Here is a 15,102-nt window from a genome sequence, read left to right as displayed (position 1 = left end):
CCCTTCAGAGCTCACTCACAATGTCCCAGGGTCTGTGGCCACCACCCTGTCCAGCAGTCCTCTAGAGGGGCTCCGAGGCCCCCCATCAGCAATCTCCCCATGGTCGATCCCTGCAGGTGGCGAGTGGGGGCCGCGGCAGCTGCGTCCCCATGAGGAGGGGAGGAAGATGCCGGCTGAGCTGCTGCTGCTGCTGATTGTTGCCTTTGCCAACCCCAGCTGCCAGGTGCTCTCATCACTGCGCATGGGTGAGGCCCTGCAGCCCTGCCCCTGCCTCCTCAGAGACCTTCCCGTCAGCCTCAGGCTCCTCTTTGGGAACCCAGGCAGGCCATTTCCTCAGGACCCAGGGATCACGGCCTCTGGCCTCAGCTTTCCTCAGCATTGAGGAGCGGTAGCCCCGGTTACTTCTTCCCTGGACCCAGGAGTCCAGACCCCCAACTCTCTTCAGCCTCAGATCCAGGAGTCTAGACACCAGTCCCCACCCCCACTCCCACCTCAGGATCTCAGAGTCTGGTCCCCAACCCCTGTGTCCCCTCAGCTGCAATCCTGGACGACCAGACGGTGTGTGGCCGTGGCGAGCGTCTGGCCCTGGCCCTGGCCCGGGAGCAGATCAACGGGATCATCGAGGTCCCAGCCAAGGCCCGGGTGGAAGTAGACATCTTTGAGCTTCAGCGGGACAGCCAGTACGAGACCACGGACACCAGTGAGCAGGGCCACGGGGGTGTGGGCTGAGGCTGGGCAGGCTAGTGGCCTTCAGTGTGTCCTGGTGGCAGTATGGTCTCAACAGCTCAGAACTTTGTCACCAATTTAGCAAATCCAGTAATAATGGTAGCAGAAGACATGGGGAAGTCTCTCCATGGCCTGATGTGAGCCCGTCTCAGTCTCCAAACCAATCACTGTGGCCAGGACAATATGGTTCTGTGATCTTGGGTCGGGTGACAATCAATCCTGGGAACCACGTGGGTTCCCTGAGGAAAAGTTAGGGTTCTGTCTTGAGAATGGGCACTGGGCACCAAAGCAACAGCTTCTACCTTCCAGGCTCGAGACCCACATGTTTACGGGGAAGAAAAGTGGAAGAAAGAGGAGCTAGAAAATGCAGCAGAAAATGGCAATTAGGGGGTAGAGTATAGAGGGGACCTCGGCCATGGGTTCAGGGTACAGGTGGTGTTGGGTGCACCCTAGGTTGTAGCGTGGTTAGACAGGCTGAGGAAGATGCAGGCTGAGAACTGGGCACTGGATCTGCAGCCAGAAGGAGGCCCCTGGTATTTCCTCTTCATCCCTTCCTTTGTTTTTCTATGGTTTGACCTGTCCCTTTGCTGCCATTTCTCCCTGTCTCTCTCTCTGTCTTGTGTCCCCTCCTTAAGCCCAAAGGGTGGCAGGAATTGGGCCTCTGGGTCCCCATGGTGGAGGAGTTTCCATTTCACCCCTGGGCTGGGGTGGTTCCCAGGGCAGTGGGGATGGAGAGGAGGGAAAGGGTCCTTGACTCTGGTCTTTCTCCACCCCTTGCAGTGTGTCAGATCCTGCCCAAGGGGGTCGTGTCTGTCCTGGGGCCCTCCTCCAGCCCTGCGTCTGCTTCCACCGTGAGCCATATCTGTGGGGAGAAGGAGGTGAGGCAGGGTGTGGAGCGGAGCAGGGTGGGGGTCCCTGGGAGGTGAGGGTGAGTGGAGGGAGCAGGATAGAAGCAAAGGCTCCTTCTCTGTTCAGATCCCCCACATCAAGGTGGGTCCCGAGGAGACGCCTCGCCTTCAGTACCTTCGTTTCGCATCCGTCAGCCTGTACCCCAGTAACGAGGACGTCAGCCTGGCAGTCTCCCGAATCCTCAAGTCCTTCAACTACCCCTCGGCCAGCCTCATCTGTGCCAAGGCCGAGTGTGAGGGAGGAAACTGGATGTTTTGTTTTCTATTCCCCAAACTCCCTTCCCAAGTGATCTGTCTCCCACACAGTCATGGGTGCTCCCTGGTTAGAACGCCTGGGGGATCCAGGCACAGCCCTCCTGGTATCCATTATTCCTTCTGCTTCGCAAACCCAGAGCTCTGGTTCCACAGACCCCCTCCTCCCACTTCCCAAAGGGACCATTTAGCCTACAGATAGTGCTAAGTGCCTGCCAGGTGCAAGGCCCCTGCTAGGTCTAGGCGTGGTCCCTGACTTCAGGGGGCTGTGGGCCAGTGGAGGACACATTCACTGAGCAGTTGCGATGGAGTGACATGTGCTCTGTTAGGAGTTGAGCAGGGGCTGTCGGAGCACAAAGTCTGGGAGGTTTGGAGCCCGCATCCCCGAGAAAGGGACATTTCAGCGGGACCTGAAGGGTGGGGAGGTGGGGAGGAGGGTGGGAGCATGTTCCGAGCAGAGGGCATGGCAGCACAGGGTTGTTACCCAGGCTGTGTGGCCCCTTTGGGAGGCTCAAAGATGCTCCTTGCAGCAGGAGTGTGGAGCATGGGGCAGGATGTGCAAGTGGGGCATAGTCGTGCAGCGCCTTGCAGTCGTTTTATCCTAAAGACGATGATGGGTGGGACAGGGGGACAGGACCCCATGAGTGTTGCAGGAAGCAGTCTTGGGCTGCAGTGCAGGGAGTGAACTGGAGAGTGACACGAGAGGTAGCAGGAAGACCAGGAAGAGGCGGGGGGATGGTGCTGGTTAGGGCCCAGGTGATGGCAGATTTGAGAAGAGTTGTGAGGGAGGAGAGAGGGCAGGGTCATGAATAGGTTCTGCCTTAGGAGAGGCAGACTTTTGCCTGTTTGAACTGTGAGCAGGTTCTGCCTTAGGAGAGGGGGACAGTTCAGGGGCACACGCTGAGTTGGAGGTATCTGTGACACTCAGGTGCAGCTGTCTGAGAAGTTGGTGGGCCTTTGGGTGCGCAGCTGGAGAGAGGGGGTGCTCAGTAACCTGCAGGAAGAGTTCCTGTTTCACAGTGGGTTTACTGAGCACCTGCTATGTGCCAGGGGTTATTCTTGGCATTAGGGACCTGGCAGCATGCAAGCCAGGCTAGAACCCCTGTACTTGTCAGCCTGACACTCTAATGGGAGGAGTTAGCAGTGAGCATGAAGGAGGACATTGTGTAGTCAGAAGGAGTAGGTCCTGTGGACAGACAGATGAGGGCAGTGGAGAGTGGACTGGAATGAGGGGGCAATTAGAGATGGAATGGTGGGGTGGGGGTCATCGGGGGGGTGATATTTGAGTAAAGATCTGAAGGTGATAAGGGTGGGAGCTGTTCGGGGATCTAGGAGGAAAGTTCCAGGCAGAGGGAACTGCCAGTGCAAAGGCCACAGGGCTATGTGTGGGAAACGGAGGAGACCTGTGTGACTGAAAGAGTGAGCGACAGGGGAGATGAGGTCAGGAGATAATGGGGCGCGAGCAGATAGAGTGGAGCCTTGCAGGCTTTGGCCTTCGATCTGAGTGAACAAGAAGCTGTTAGAGGGTTTGGAGCAGAGAAGGGACAGTTCTGCTTTACATGGTTCTGGCTGCCGAGTAGGGAGCAGGCTCTCTGGGGCAAGTGTGGCTGTTGTAACAGGCAAAAGATGGCACTGGCTTGGGCCAGGGCAGGGATGGGGGCAGGTGCAGTTCCATGGGGTCTGATGTGTTTTGAAGGTAGAACTCAGATGGATTGGCATGGGTGCGCGCGAGAGAGGAGGCCAGGCTGCCACCTAGGGTTTGGGCCTGAGAGACTGGCGGGCTGGAGCTGTTCACTGACCTGGGAGACATGCTGGTTTTGGTGAGAAAAGTGGAATTTGGCTTTGCACGTGTGAAGTGTGAGGCGCCTGTCACACACATCAGTGGGAGCAGAAAGGTGGCAGGAGGCAGTCCTCTGGAGTGGGGAGGAAGTATAGGTTGGGATTTTAATTTGGGAGGATCCAGGCGTCAGGTCCAGTACCCAAAGACAGCCTCACTCTGGACAGACAGCTGCCCCATCTCCTGAGTGCACCCTCGTCCTCTCCCCAGTTTCCCCATGGTGGTGAGGAAGGAGTGTTCGCCCTGTGTCAGGCACACAGAGGGGCTCTAATCCGGACTGACCCCACCTCCAGGCCTGCTGCGATTGGAGGAGCTGGTGCGAGGCTTCCTCATCTCCAAGGAGACGCTGTCAGTGAGGATGCTGGACGACAGCCGGGATCCCACGCCGTTGCTCAAGGAGATCCGTGATGACAAGGTGTCCACCATTATCATCGACGCCAATGCCTCCATCTCCCACCTCATTCTCCGTAAGGTGGGTCGCCGGTCGCTGCTTCCCTACAGGCTCAGGGGCAGAAACATGGGGCACAGAGCACATCACACAGTGCCCACAGGCCTCGGTGGTTGCATGGGGGTATGGAGACCTGCTTCCTGCATGCAGACAATAATCATGAAGTTTGTCTCTCAGCTCAGCTGCTGCCCAGTTGCAGCCTTAGTCAAACCCTGGACTGTCACCTCCCTTCCCTGTGAATAGCTGTCGCCCTGGTGGGTTGCTAGGAGGGTTAATGAGTGAGTGGTAGGGAAAGTGCATGGGATCGTGCCTGGCCCGGACGAGGGGAAGCTCCCTGGTGTCCTTATTAAGTGCGTGTCCTGCTGTGTGCTGAGGCACTTTGCACGTATTCTTTAGTTTGGCGCTCACCCACGCTGTGGGCGGGTATGATGATCATTTGTGGATGCAGAAGCTGAGTTCCTGTGGAGAACGGTCTGGCTTAAGGCCACCCAGGAGGGGCCAGTGCCAGACCTTCCACCATGGGCCCTCCACATGCCATCCACCAGTGACCCACATTCATTCATCATTTATTGCTTCCCTGCTCTTAATTTTTCCTCATAATCTAACCTGTAGTATTTACTTTTTCCAGTTTTGAAACAATTAAAACCATGTGTCATCACTTATTATAGCTTATAGGAAGAAGTGTGGGCAGAATCCATAGGGCTCTGGGGCAGGATGGCTTGTAGAAAAGATTCTGCTCAGGTGGCAGGCTGGCCCAGGCTAGGGTCCTGGCTCCCGCTATGTGAGCCGAGGGGCTAGTGATCATTTTCCTCTCGAGACTGCATGTCTTGTGGAATGGGCTATAGCCCACGTGATAATAGCTCCTGACACTCAAGCAGTACAGGCTGGTGCCACTTAATGTTCTCATGACCACTGCAGGGACAGAGTTTGGTCATTCCTGGCCTAGAGAGGTCTTCTAGCTTTCTTCTCCTCAGGGACTATGAGAAAGGGGCTAAAACATAAGTCTTGAGAGTCACATTGGCTGTCTTTGGTGCAAAGTGCTTTTAAAGGTTGCAGGGTGGTTTATCTGACCTGTGACCAGGCTGAGCCTTACACGTCAGCAGCCCCAACTGGCTTGGGGCAGCAGGGGCATCAAGGTTAGGTTCTCTTCCCCACCTGCCCTGTTTCTGAGGTGTCCCTGTGCCTGTCTCCAGAGGGCAGTCTTTTAAGTGACGTAAAGAGGGATGCAGGCATTTCCGGGCACCATTCTCTCCTCCAACAAAACCTGTGTCCCACCTGGACCACCAGTCAGCACAGTTGGACGTGAGGGATCAAGGTCTCCCTCTTCCTGCATGTGCCTTCTTCTCCCCGTCTCTCTCTGTCTTGGGGCGTTTATTACTGTATTTTCCACGGGTTGCCTTCTCGCCAGATTTGTCTCTAATCTCTCTTCCCCTCTTGGCTTCTCCCCATTTCTGCCTGTGGGTCTGCCCCTCTGGTCGCCTCTTTTCCTGCCCGTATTCTCCAGGCCTCGGAGCTGGGAATGACCTCAGCCTTTTACAAGTACATCCTCACCACCATGGTGCGTACCCCAGCAGCCCCTCTGGCCCCCATTCCCTCCCATGGCATCTGCACCAGTGGCCTGGCCCCGGGCCTCACTCCTCTTCTCGGTCCTAGGACTTCCCCATCCTGCACCTGGATGGGATTGTGGAGGACTCCTCTAACATCCTGGGCTTCTCCATGTTCAACACCTCGCACCCCTTCTATCCTGAGTTTGTGCGTAGCCTCAACATGTCCTGGAGAGAGAACTGCGAAGCTAGCACCTACCCAGGCCCTGCGGTGAGCATGCGCCCTCACCCCTGTGCACAGACACTCTGCATGCAGACACTCTGAGGCCCCTTCAAATCTCTGCCAGTTTGTGCTTGGAACCTCTGGTGCTCCCACTCGCTGAGTGCATGCTGCAGGGCCTCACTCTAAGTTTGACTCTGTCCTCTCCACCTCCCAAGCCACTGCAGTCACACTGGTCTCCAGGTGCCCCTGCTGCCCCAACACACCCACACCTCAGGGCCTTTGCACTTGCTCTCCCCCCTGCTGCGCATGCACTTCTCCAGAGAACTGGTGACTCCCTACCTCATCACTGAGTCACTGCTCAAATGCCCCCTCAGTTGTAAGACCTTCCTTGCCCACCCTATTTAAAAAATGGGAATCTCCCCACTATATAGCCCCTTGCCCTGTTGTATTTCCCTCCATAGCCCCTATGTTTGCTTATCTAATCACAATGTGGCCTGCTCTATATTTTGCTTAGATATAGGTACAGATAAATTGTAAGTTCCCTGAGGGCAGGGGTTTCTCTCTGTTTACCATTGTATCCCAGCACCTAAAACAACCTAGCTTAGACTAGGTGTCCGATAATATATGTTGAAAAAATGCAAACATACAAAAGATGCATATTTATGTGTCTTTGTTCACAGACATCTGGTCACATGTCAAGTTACTGAGACAGTCCTATATACACAGAAACTCACATGGACACGGAATGATGCATTCAGTCGGATGTGCATGCAGGGATATCACACATGGACACAGGCAGAGGCACATTCATATGTGCCTACCTTCACCTATCTGCATGGCACAAGATTCACACCTGCACACGAACCCAGCTAAGACACTCTCACAGACACACACACATCCTGTGCCATCAGTCACAGTTCCATGACTGACCCACAATATTGAGCTCTCGCTGTGTGCCAGGCACTGTTTTGAATGCTTTACATGCATTATCTTGTTTGATCCCTACCCTGGTGCTCAGAGGCAGAGATGACTATTATCCCCACTGTACAGGGGAGGTTCAGTGGACTTGGCCCACTACAGGGATATGCCCCCTAACCACACCCTGCCCTGTGTATGGATAAACAGGTACATTTGCCCAACCCCACCTATATAGATGCCCCCCAGACACACTCAGAGAGGGGCTATGACCATCGTCTACTGCCTGCATCGACCACACAGACATGCAGATTCTCAGGCACACCCTCAGGCCAATGAATACCCCCCTATGGGGGTGATACAGCTGGCCCTCCAGGCAAACCCTCTCAGATGTGCCCTTCCCCAAACAGACACATGGCCACGTGCCTTCAAGAAGAGATGCTTCCACAGAAGCCTGGGCAGCACCCACACCTTCCCCTGGCACATGCATTCCCGAGAGAGACACCAGAAACTTGTCCTCGCTCCTGACCTGCATGGTTTCACCTTCCCAGAGAAAAGAGTTGTCTGAGGGTGGGGGGTAGCACCAAGGGGCTTTGGAGCTTCCGTGGCTAAGCTGCCTTTCCCTGTCCCGCCCTACCTCTGTTCCCCACCCAGCTGTCAGCTGCCCTGATGTTCGATGCCGTGCATGTGGTAGTGAGTGCCGTACGGGAGCTGAACCGCAGCCAGGAGATCGGGGTGAAGCCGCTGGCCTGTACATCAGCCAACATTTGGCCCCACGGGACCAGCCTCATGAACTACCTGCGCATGGTGAGCCGGGAGCGGGAGGGCTGAAGACGATCAGTCTGCCTCAGGTGGGGGACTCACTGTGTCCACCCTGTGGCCCCTCTGCCCTTTCCCCCAACCTCGACCCCACCCACCACCTCTTGCTTTCTCTGGGCCTCTTCCTCGCTCTCTCCTCCATCCCTTCTCTCCTGGCTTTCTTCTTCCCACCTGTACTGCTGTTTCCCTGTCTTTGTTCCATGGCCCCTCTTTTGCTGGTGTGTTGTCTTGCTTAATTGCTGTCCTTCCCGATCCCTCTCCCTCTCTCTTGTCCCCTCCACCTCTGTCTCTTCTCCTCTGGGCCTCTCCCACCCATCTCTCTGGGCCCCTCCCACCCTTCCCTCTGGCCACCTCCCACCCTGCTAGGTAGAGTATGACGGGCTGACCGGGCGGGTCGAATTCAACAGCAAAGGACAGAGGACCAACTACACCCTGCGCATCTTAGAGAAGTCCCGGCAGGGCCACCGTGAGGTGAGCTGGCCCAGGGTGAAGCCAGAGCCCTGACCGGGTGGGGGTTGGGTGGAGGTGGAAGGTAGGGTAGGGCTGGGTAGGACCCCACCCATTAGAGTACCACACCCCTCTCCTCCCCAGATCGGGGTGTGGTACTCTAACCGGACCCTGGCCATGAATGCAACCACTCTGGACATCAACCTGTCGCAGACTCTGGCCAACAAGACGCTGGTGGTCACAACCATTTTGGTGAGTGGCCCTTGTGGGGAGGCAGTAGAGGAGGGGCCTTTCCTGAGTGGTGCCCAGCTCAGTCCTAGTCAGGAGGAGAGATGCTCGGCTGGCACACTGCACGCACCAGTGGGGACATGACTCATGCACCCAACAACCTTATTGGGACCAAGGCATTACCATCCTACTCCTTGCCACGGTAGGGCAGGCACAGACTCAGCCATCAGAGCCTGCCCAGCCCTGGACTCGGCCAGCCTGCCATTCATTGCACAGCGCAGAGGGGAAGGCCTGGCTCACAGGAGGGTGCTGCGAGCGTTCCACGAGGCTGTGCAGGCAGGGCGCCCCTTGGAAGGCCCATAAATCATGGTCACAGGAGTGGTCGTTTGTCACACTTGTTAACCAAGTGTGTTGACACGTCAACTTATTTAATATCCATCTTGAAGATGTAGAAACCGAGGCTCAGAGAGGTGAAGCGACTTGCCTAGGGTCACACAGCAAATAAATGGTGTCAGGATGGAAGCCGAGTCCCTAAGGCCCCAGAGTCTGTGCTCTGAACCTCCAGTCCTCTCATCCCCTTGTCCTGCAGCCCCAGGGGTGCTGCTCCTGCATTTTACCAGCCCAGAGCTAGCCTTCATGGGTCAGCGCACATACTGTTCTGCACGGGCCCTGTGCTGGGCCCTCTTTAAACTTCTCCTCTGCTTCGTGAGGTTTGTCTTATTTTCCTTCTTTTGGAGGTAAGGAAACAGGTCACACAGTAAGTCTCTACTGGAGCTGAGTGTCAGTCTCTGAGGCCATGCCTTCTCCCCGTGCCCTGGTGCAGCCCAGTGGGCACAGTGGTCTCCAGGAGGTTGGGGGGGGCGGGTGACACACAGGTCCTGGTGAGCAGGAGTCTGTCTGGAGCAGCTGGGCCTAGAGGCTGGACATGCCAGGCAGCCATGCTCTTTGTAGCAACCAAGCCCCTGGCCCGCTGGCACCAGTTGTCTTTGGGGGTCCCTCAGTGCTTCTGTGAGCTGGGTTGGCTAATGCTGTGGATGCTGAGGTTGAAAGAATTACCACAGGTTCCACAGGATGTCAGAGGCCCCCAAAGCAGCGTGTCTCAGGGCCATTCCCTCAGTCCCTAGGGAACTCCTGATCTAAAAGTGGACTTCGAGTATCCCTGGAGAAGGGCCAGCGAGCCTGTTGGGGAGGGACAGATGGCCTGCAGACAGGAAACCAGACACTTTGTAACAGCCTTACTGAGAGGCCCTGAGGGCCAGGCTGGGCTGGGTGGCAGGAGTCAGACCTCTGTGCTTGTGGGAGTGTTATCAGTCCCAGGGCTTTCCTGGGGCCTGAAGAAACAGGGTCTTTGGTGGGCAGCAGGAGCCACAGGAGCAGGGGCCTCAGGAAGTGTTTGTCAGTTTGGATGTGGAGGCAGTGGGCTTGGTGTGCACAACCAGGTGTGCCTGTTGATTCATCAACATTTTCTGACTTGTGTTTCTGGACAGAACCTGTGTCAGACACTTGGGGATTCAGACTTGAGTCAGCTTGGGCGCCTGGGGCAAGATGCAATCAGGACTTGTCTTGTTCCCTGCTCGGTCCCCAGGGCCTAGAATGGTGCCTGGCACCTAGCAGGCATGGAGGGGTGGTGAGTGCTGCAACAGAGGTGTGTGTGGGGGGGTCTCTGAAGGACTTATTTATGCTTACCCTGTACCTTGGAGTTGTTGGTGGAAGGAGCAGGACCAGATTGGGATGTCAGAATAGCTCCTGGGCCCATGAGGGAGGCTACAAGAGAGGGGGGTGCTCCAGGTGGGAGAGTACAAGGCTTGAGCTGGGCTGGGCTATGGGCAGGGAGGGGGATCTGATGTGGGTTGTTGAGAAGCAGCGAAGATAGGGTGTGGTACCTGTGGTGCCCAAGGGCTGGGCTGAGGGAGGGAGCAGGAGAAGTTCTTCCATGGGGTGGAGGGTGGGGGTGTCCCTGGGGTGGTGCTCACAGGTCTGGAGCTGAGAAGGACTGACTGGTGCCAAGATTGAGAGAGGCCCCACAGGGAAGGTGGGGGTGTAAGAGAAGGAAGGCCCAAGGAGATGAGGCTGTGTAGGGGCCTTCCTCAGACCCTGCTCTTCCTGGAGGATTCTCAGGGCACTCGGTATCCATGATTCCCTTCATCAAACTGTGGTGTCTTATCCTGCTCTTTGGTGACTGTAGGGTTAGACAGACCTCACTTTCTTTTTTGGCTTTGCTTCCTACCACTCAGGTTGTCCATACTTTTATCTGTAAAATGGGTCTGTTAATCCCACTTTGAAGGGCTGTGGGAGGATTGCATGAGATCAGAAAGCCCCTGGTGGTCCCAAGCACAATTATGCTAAGCACAATCCCTTTCCTTGCTCTCTCCTGATCTGGCATCCTCATGGCCGATGTCTGAGCACTGTGTTACTCACTCAATGTTCATGGCAGCCCTGAGGTGGGTACCATTATGGCCCCTGATTTTCAGATGAGGGTTAAGTGACATGCCCCAGTCACCCAGCCAGAAGGTGGCAGAGCCCACATGCCTGTCCTTTGCACTACACTGCGTTGATTTGTCTCCATTTTTGCTTTTTTTCTGAGACTGTGAGGGCTGGGTTCTAGGCCTGGCTCCGCCATCCACATGCTATGTGACCTGGGTGGGTCTCTTCTCTCTGTCCTCAGTTCCCCCTTTAAAGTGGGGGAATGAAAATATTCATAATAGAGTGAAGAGGTTGGACCAGGTCAGATTGTTTAAACACCACTCCAGGAAATCCTGCATATGGATTTGGGTCCTGGGTTCACACAAGGGTCCAGGCAAGCAGCTTGTGAGAAGTGTTCTAGAACCCACTCTACTTTAATTTTTTTGTTTTTTGTTTTAAGAGGTTTTTGTGGAAGTGCAACATGTATACAGAAGCTTGCGCAAATCCTAAATATACTGCTTACTGAATTTCCCAACACTGAACACACTTGTGGAACCAGCCTTCCTGCTCGAGCCCTCCTCCTGCCCCTTCTGGTCTCTAACCCCTCTAAGTAACTACCATCCCAACTTCCATCACCACAGATTAGCTTCTCCACCTTTGTACGTTGTGTAAATGGCGTCATACCCTATGTTCTGTCTTGTCTGGCTTCCTCTGCTTACATGTTTGTGAGATTTATCCACGTTGTGAGTAGTTTAGTCTCATCGTTGCATGTTCTGTTATATGAACATAGCACAGTTTACTTAGCCACCAAATGTAGATGCACTTGGGAGTTTTTTCTAGTGTTTTGCAATTATGAAGAGTCCTACTATGAACATCCTACCACATGCCTTCTGGTGAACACACAGCATGTCTGTTGAGTGTATACCCAGGAATTGCTGGGTCTTCTCAGCTTTAGGAGATACTGCCAAAGTGTTGTCCGTAGTGGTGGTACCACTTTGCACTCCCACCAGCAGTGTATGAAGGAGAATTTCAATTGCTCCTCTTATTTCCCATGTCTGGTGAGTGTATGCAAGACTCAGTCATACTGTGGTTTTCACCCCCATTTTCCTACTGATCAGAGAAGCAGACCACCTTTTTGTGTTTATTGGCTGTTTGGAAATCTTTTGGGAAGTCTCTGCTCAATTCCTTTTTATTTTTTAAAAATTGGGATGTATTACCTTTTTATTGATTTGTGAGTTACTTACATATTCCAGATACAGTCCTTTGTTGAAATATGCATTATCGATGTCTTCTCTCACTTTATGTCTTGCCTTGCCACTCTCACTGGGATCTCCCCACCCCTCCATGATATCCTTTTCAATCTTCACCCAAGGACATGTTTTTTATTGATTTTAGAGAGCGAGAAAAGGGGAGAGAGAGAGATGTGAGAGAGAATCATCAATTGGTTGCCTCCTGTGTGCACCCCAACTAGGGATCACACCTACAACCTGGGTATGTGCCTTGACCAGGAATCGAACCCACAACCCTTCCATGTACAGGAGAATGCTCCAACCGACTGAGCCATACTGGCCAGGGCTCCCAATGATATCTTTTGATGAAAAGATTTTTAATTTTACTAAAGTCTACTTCATCAGTTTTTTTCTTTATGATTAATTCTTTTAGTATTTAATAATTCTCTGGACCAAGGTCATGAAGTCTACTTATTTTCCAAAGTAACAAATTTTCCTTTTATATTTAGATCTACAATCTACCTGGAATTTTTATGTATCATGTGAGGTAGGGGATCAGAATACATTTTTTTCCAATGTGCATGTTTAGTTGAACAGCGCCATTGATTAAAATCATCATTCTTTACCCCTTCACCATAGTCTTACCTTTGTCATAAATGTAGGTTTCTGACCTTCTGTTCTGTTGTTCATATGTCCAGCTTTGCGCTCATACTATATCATCTTACATACCATAGCTTTAAACCAAGTGTTAATATCTGGTAGGGTAAATCCTCCGGTTTTCATGTTCTTTAGAATTGCTTTGGTTCTTCTTGATCCTTTGCATTCCTATCTATATTTAAATATCATACTTCAAGAGTTTTTAGTATTTTACTATTTAATACTAAAACTTTTAAACTGCGGGAGGGACAGAAATTAATATAAACCTAAATTAAATGGAATTAAAAGAGGGGGTGAAGAGTGAAAAATCAGTCTCCTTTTCTCTCTAGTTCCCCATTTTTTCCCACAAAGGCCACATCCTTCCAGAAGTGTCCATGCATATACAAGCACATCCCCTCTCTCCTTCACAGAGAATAGCATATTGTACACATTCTGTAGCTTGTTTTGTTCCTCTTAATAGATCTGAGAGAACTTGTTATTTTAGTAGTTGCCTGGGATACTTTGATGACGTCAACAATCTTTTTAACCTGCCCCAAATTAGTTACTTCAGTGTTTGTTCCCACTACAAGCAGTGCTGCCATGACTCTCTGGGACCTACATCTTTGTGTACAGGTGCATAGACATTTGTAGGATGAACTCTTCACTCAGACTTAGCAAAAGCCCACTGTCTGTCTGCAATGCTTCTACAGAAGATCTCTTTGAAGAAGCCTGGAAACCTTGAATTAGAGGCTCCTTTAAGACCCTTAGTTCTGACGGTCTGGGGCTCTAGGTTGAGTCATTGTTTTCTGATCTTGAGTTCTGTTCACAGGCGCAGTCCCTGTTTCTGGCTCTATAACCTCAGACCCTGGTCCTGAGGCCTTGACCCCAAATCCACAGCCCAAGTGCCACAGTCTTGAATATAGGGATCAGCTTGGCCTGCTGGAAGGAACAAGAGAATTGGACCCCATAGCATCTGGGTTTTGAATCCCAGATCTTCCCAGTCTCCCCTTCCCACTGTCCTGCTTCCGCTGTGTGGCCTTGGGCAAGGCACTTGATCTCCGTGAGCTCCAGTTTCCTCCTTTGCATGTCAAGGGGGCTGTACCAGAGCCTTCCAGCTCTAACCTTGGGTGCTTATCTAGATAATTTTTGATTCTTGACTCTCCAGCTTTGATATTCAACCTGGGTCCCTATCTCTGTGTCTGGGGTCTCCCATGTTGCTCTTGGATTCTGTCCACTTGAGGTCAGTCTAGCGTGGGCCTTCAGAGCAGAGCTTTGGAGTCACACTGACTGTCCATCTCAGCCACGTGCTACTTCACTTCTCAGGACCTCAGCATCCTCATCTCTAAAGCAGAGGTAATAATACCGACCTCCCACGCTGACAGAATAGCTGTCACACAGGGAGCCCACAAGAAACACTAGCTGCTGCCGCTATTATTAGTAGTATCTCACATTCCTACCCCCAGTTCCACAGTTTTGGATTCCAGGCAGCCTGGTTGAAAGAAAAAAACTGCTGACTTTCCTGCATTTCGTCGCCCCCTCAGCTGAGGGCCTTTGTGGGGTCCTGGAATTCAGAGCTCATAACAGGACCTGGCCTCATTGTACCTACCTGTGTGACCACCTCAAAACCTGGAGGCTCACAACAGTAATGACTTATATCTCACAATTTTGTGGGTCGACCGAGCAGTTCTGCTGGTCTCACTTGGCTGCTCTGCGTATGGTGGTTAGGCTGGGCTGGAAGGGCCGAGTGGCTGGGCTGTGGGTGTTGGCTGTTGGCCAGCGCACCTCGGTTCACTCATCCTTCAGCAGGCTGGCCTGGGCTTCCTTCCACGGTGGTCCCAAAAGGCTGCTCTGGGGGCCCAGGCTCTGGAATTCACACAGCATCACTTGAACCGCATTTCACTGTCCAAAGCAAGTCTTGAGGCCAGCTCAGAGCCAAGGGTGGGGAAATCGGCTAACCTCTCGATCGGAAAAGCTGCAAATTACTGCAGCCACTTTTGCCTCAGAACTCAGTAATGATGTGTTGAATAATGGGTGACAGGTCACTTGACCTCTGTGAGCCTCAGTTTCCCCATGTGTAAAGGAGTGTAATAACACCTCCTGAGTAAGGTCACTGTGAGGGGTTGAACTGATAGGATCCCAAGAACCCATGCAGCACAGGGGCTGTACTCAGCAGGCGCTTGGTACATGCTTGCTGTTGTGGCCATTTCCCAAGTCCTGACTCCTTTCGTTCCTCAGTCCACAGTAACACGGCACAAACAGCTGCTTAGACAATAGCTATGGCAAGGTAAGTGTCCCTTCTGTTACAGGCGTTTTCACAGGCCTTGTCTTGCCAGCACTTGGAGTATTCTCTCAGTGTTTGCACTTACTTGGCTTGATGAGAGTCAGATTTGCTCGAACCCCTCAAAAATAAGCATCATCGGAACGAATCAGCTCCAGGCCAGAGATTGCAAATGTCAGGTGTTTAGCGTGCACAGCATTAAAAAAAAA

At 53.0% G+C, this 15,102-nt stretch overlaps 1 protein-coding gene across 3 annotated transcripts in view; it reads left to right on the top strand.

Annotated features, from left to right (window-relative positions):
• GRIK5 (glutamate ionotropic receptor kainate type subunit 5) overlaps positions 1-15,102 on the top strand; it is a 39,101-nt gene that overhangs the window by 3,339 nt on the left and 20,660 nt on the right. Inside the window, exons 2-11 of one of the 3 annotated variants that reach the window (XM_081120069.1) lie at positions 117-245; positions 536-700; positions 1,507-1,604; positions 1,702-1,867; positions 4,017-4,195; positions 5,676-5,729; positions 5,825-5,986; positions 7,508-7,660; positions 8,039-8,143; positions 8,264-8,371. In XM_081120069.1, the coding sequence (XP_080976195.1) occupies positions 167-245; positions 536-700; positions 1,507-1,604; positions 1,702-1,867; positions 4,017-4,195; positions 5,676-5,729; positions 5,825-5,986; positions 7,508-7,660; positions 8,039-8,143; positions 8,264-8,371 (1,269 nt within the window). In that variant the 5' untranslated portion in view covers positions 117-166. The remainder of the gene's footprint in view (positions 1-116; positions 246-535; positions 701-1,506; positions 1,605-1,701; positions 1,868-4,016; positions 4,196-5,675; positions 5,730-5,824; positions 5,987-7,507; positions 7,661-8,038; positions 8,144-8,263; positions 8,372-15,102) is intronic. The other 2 variants (XM_081120070.1, XM_081120071.1) reach the window with 2 other exon arrangements.

The sequence above is a fragment of the Miniopterus schreibersii genome (assembly GCF_964146895.1).
Source record: "Miniopterus schreibersii genome assembly, chromosome: 18".
Taxonomy (NCBI): Eukaryota; Metazoa; Chordata; class Mammalia; order Chiroptera; family Miniopteridae; genus Miniopterus; species Miniopterus schreibersii.
The sequence above is the reverse complement of the archived record's forward strand: the minus strand, read 5'-3'. Positions and strand labels throughout refer to the sequence as shown.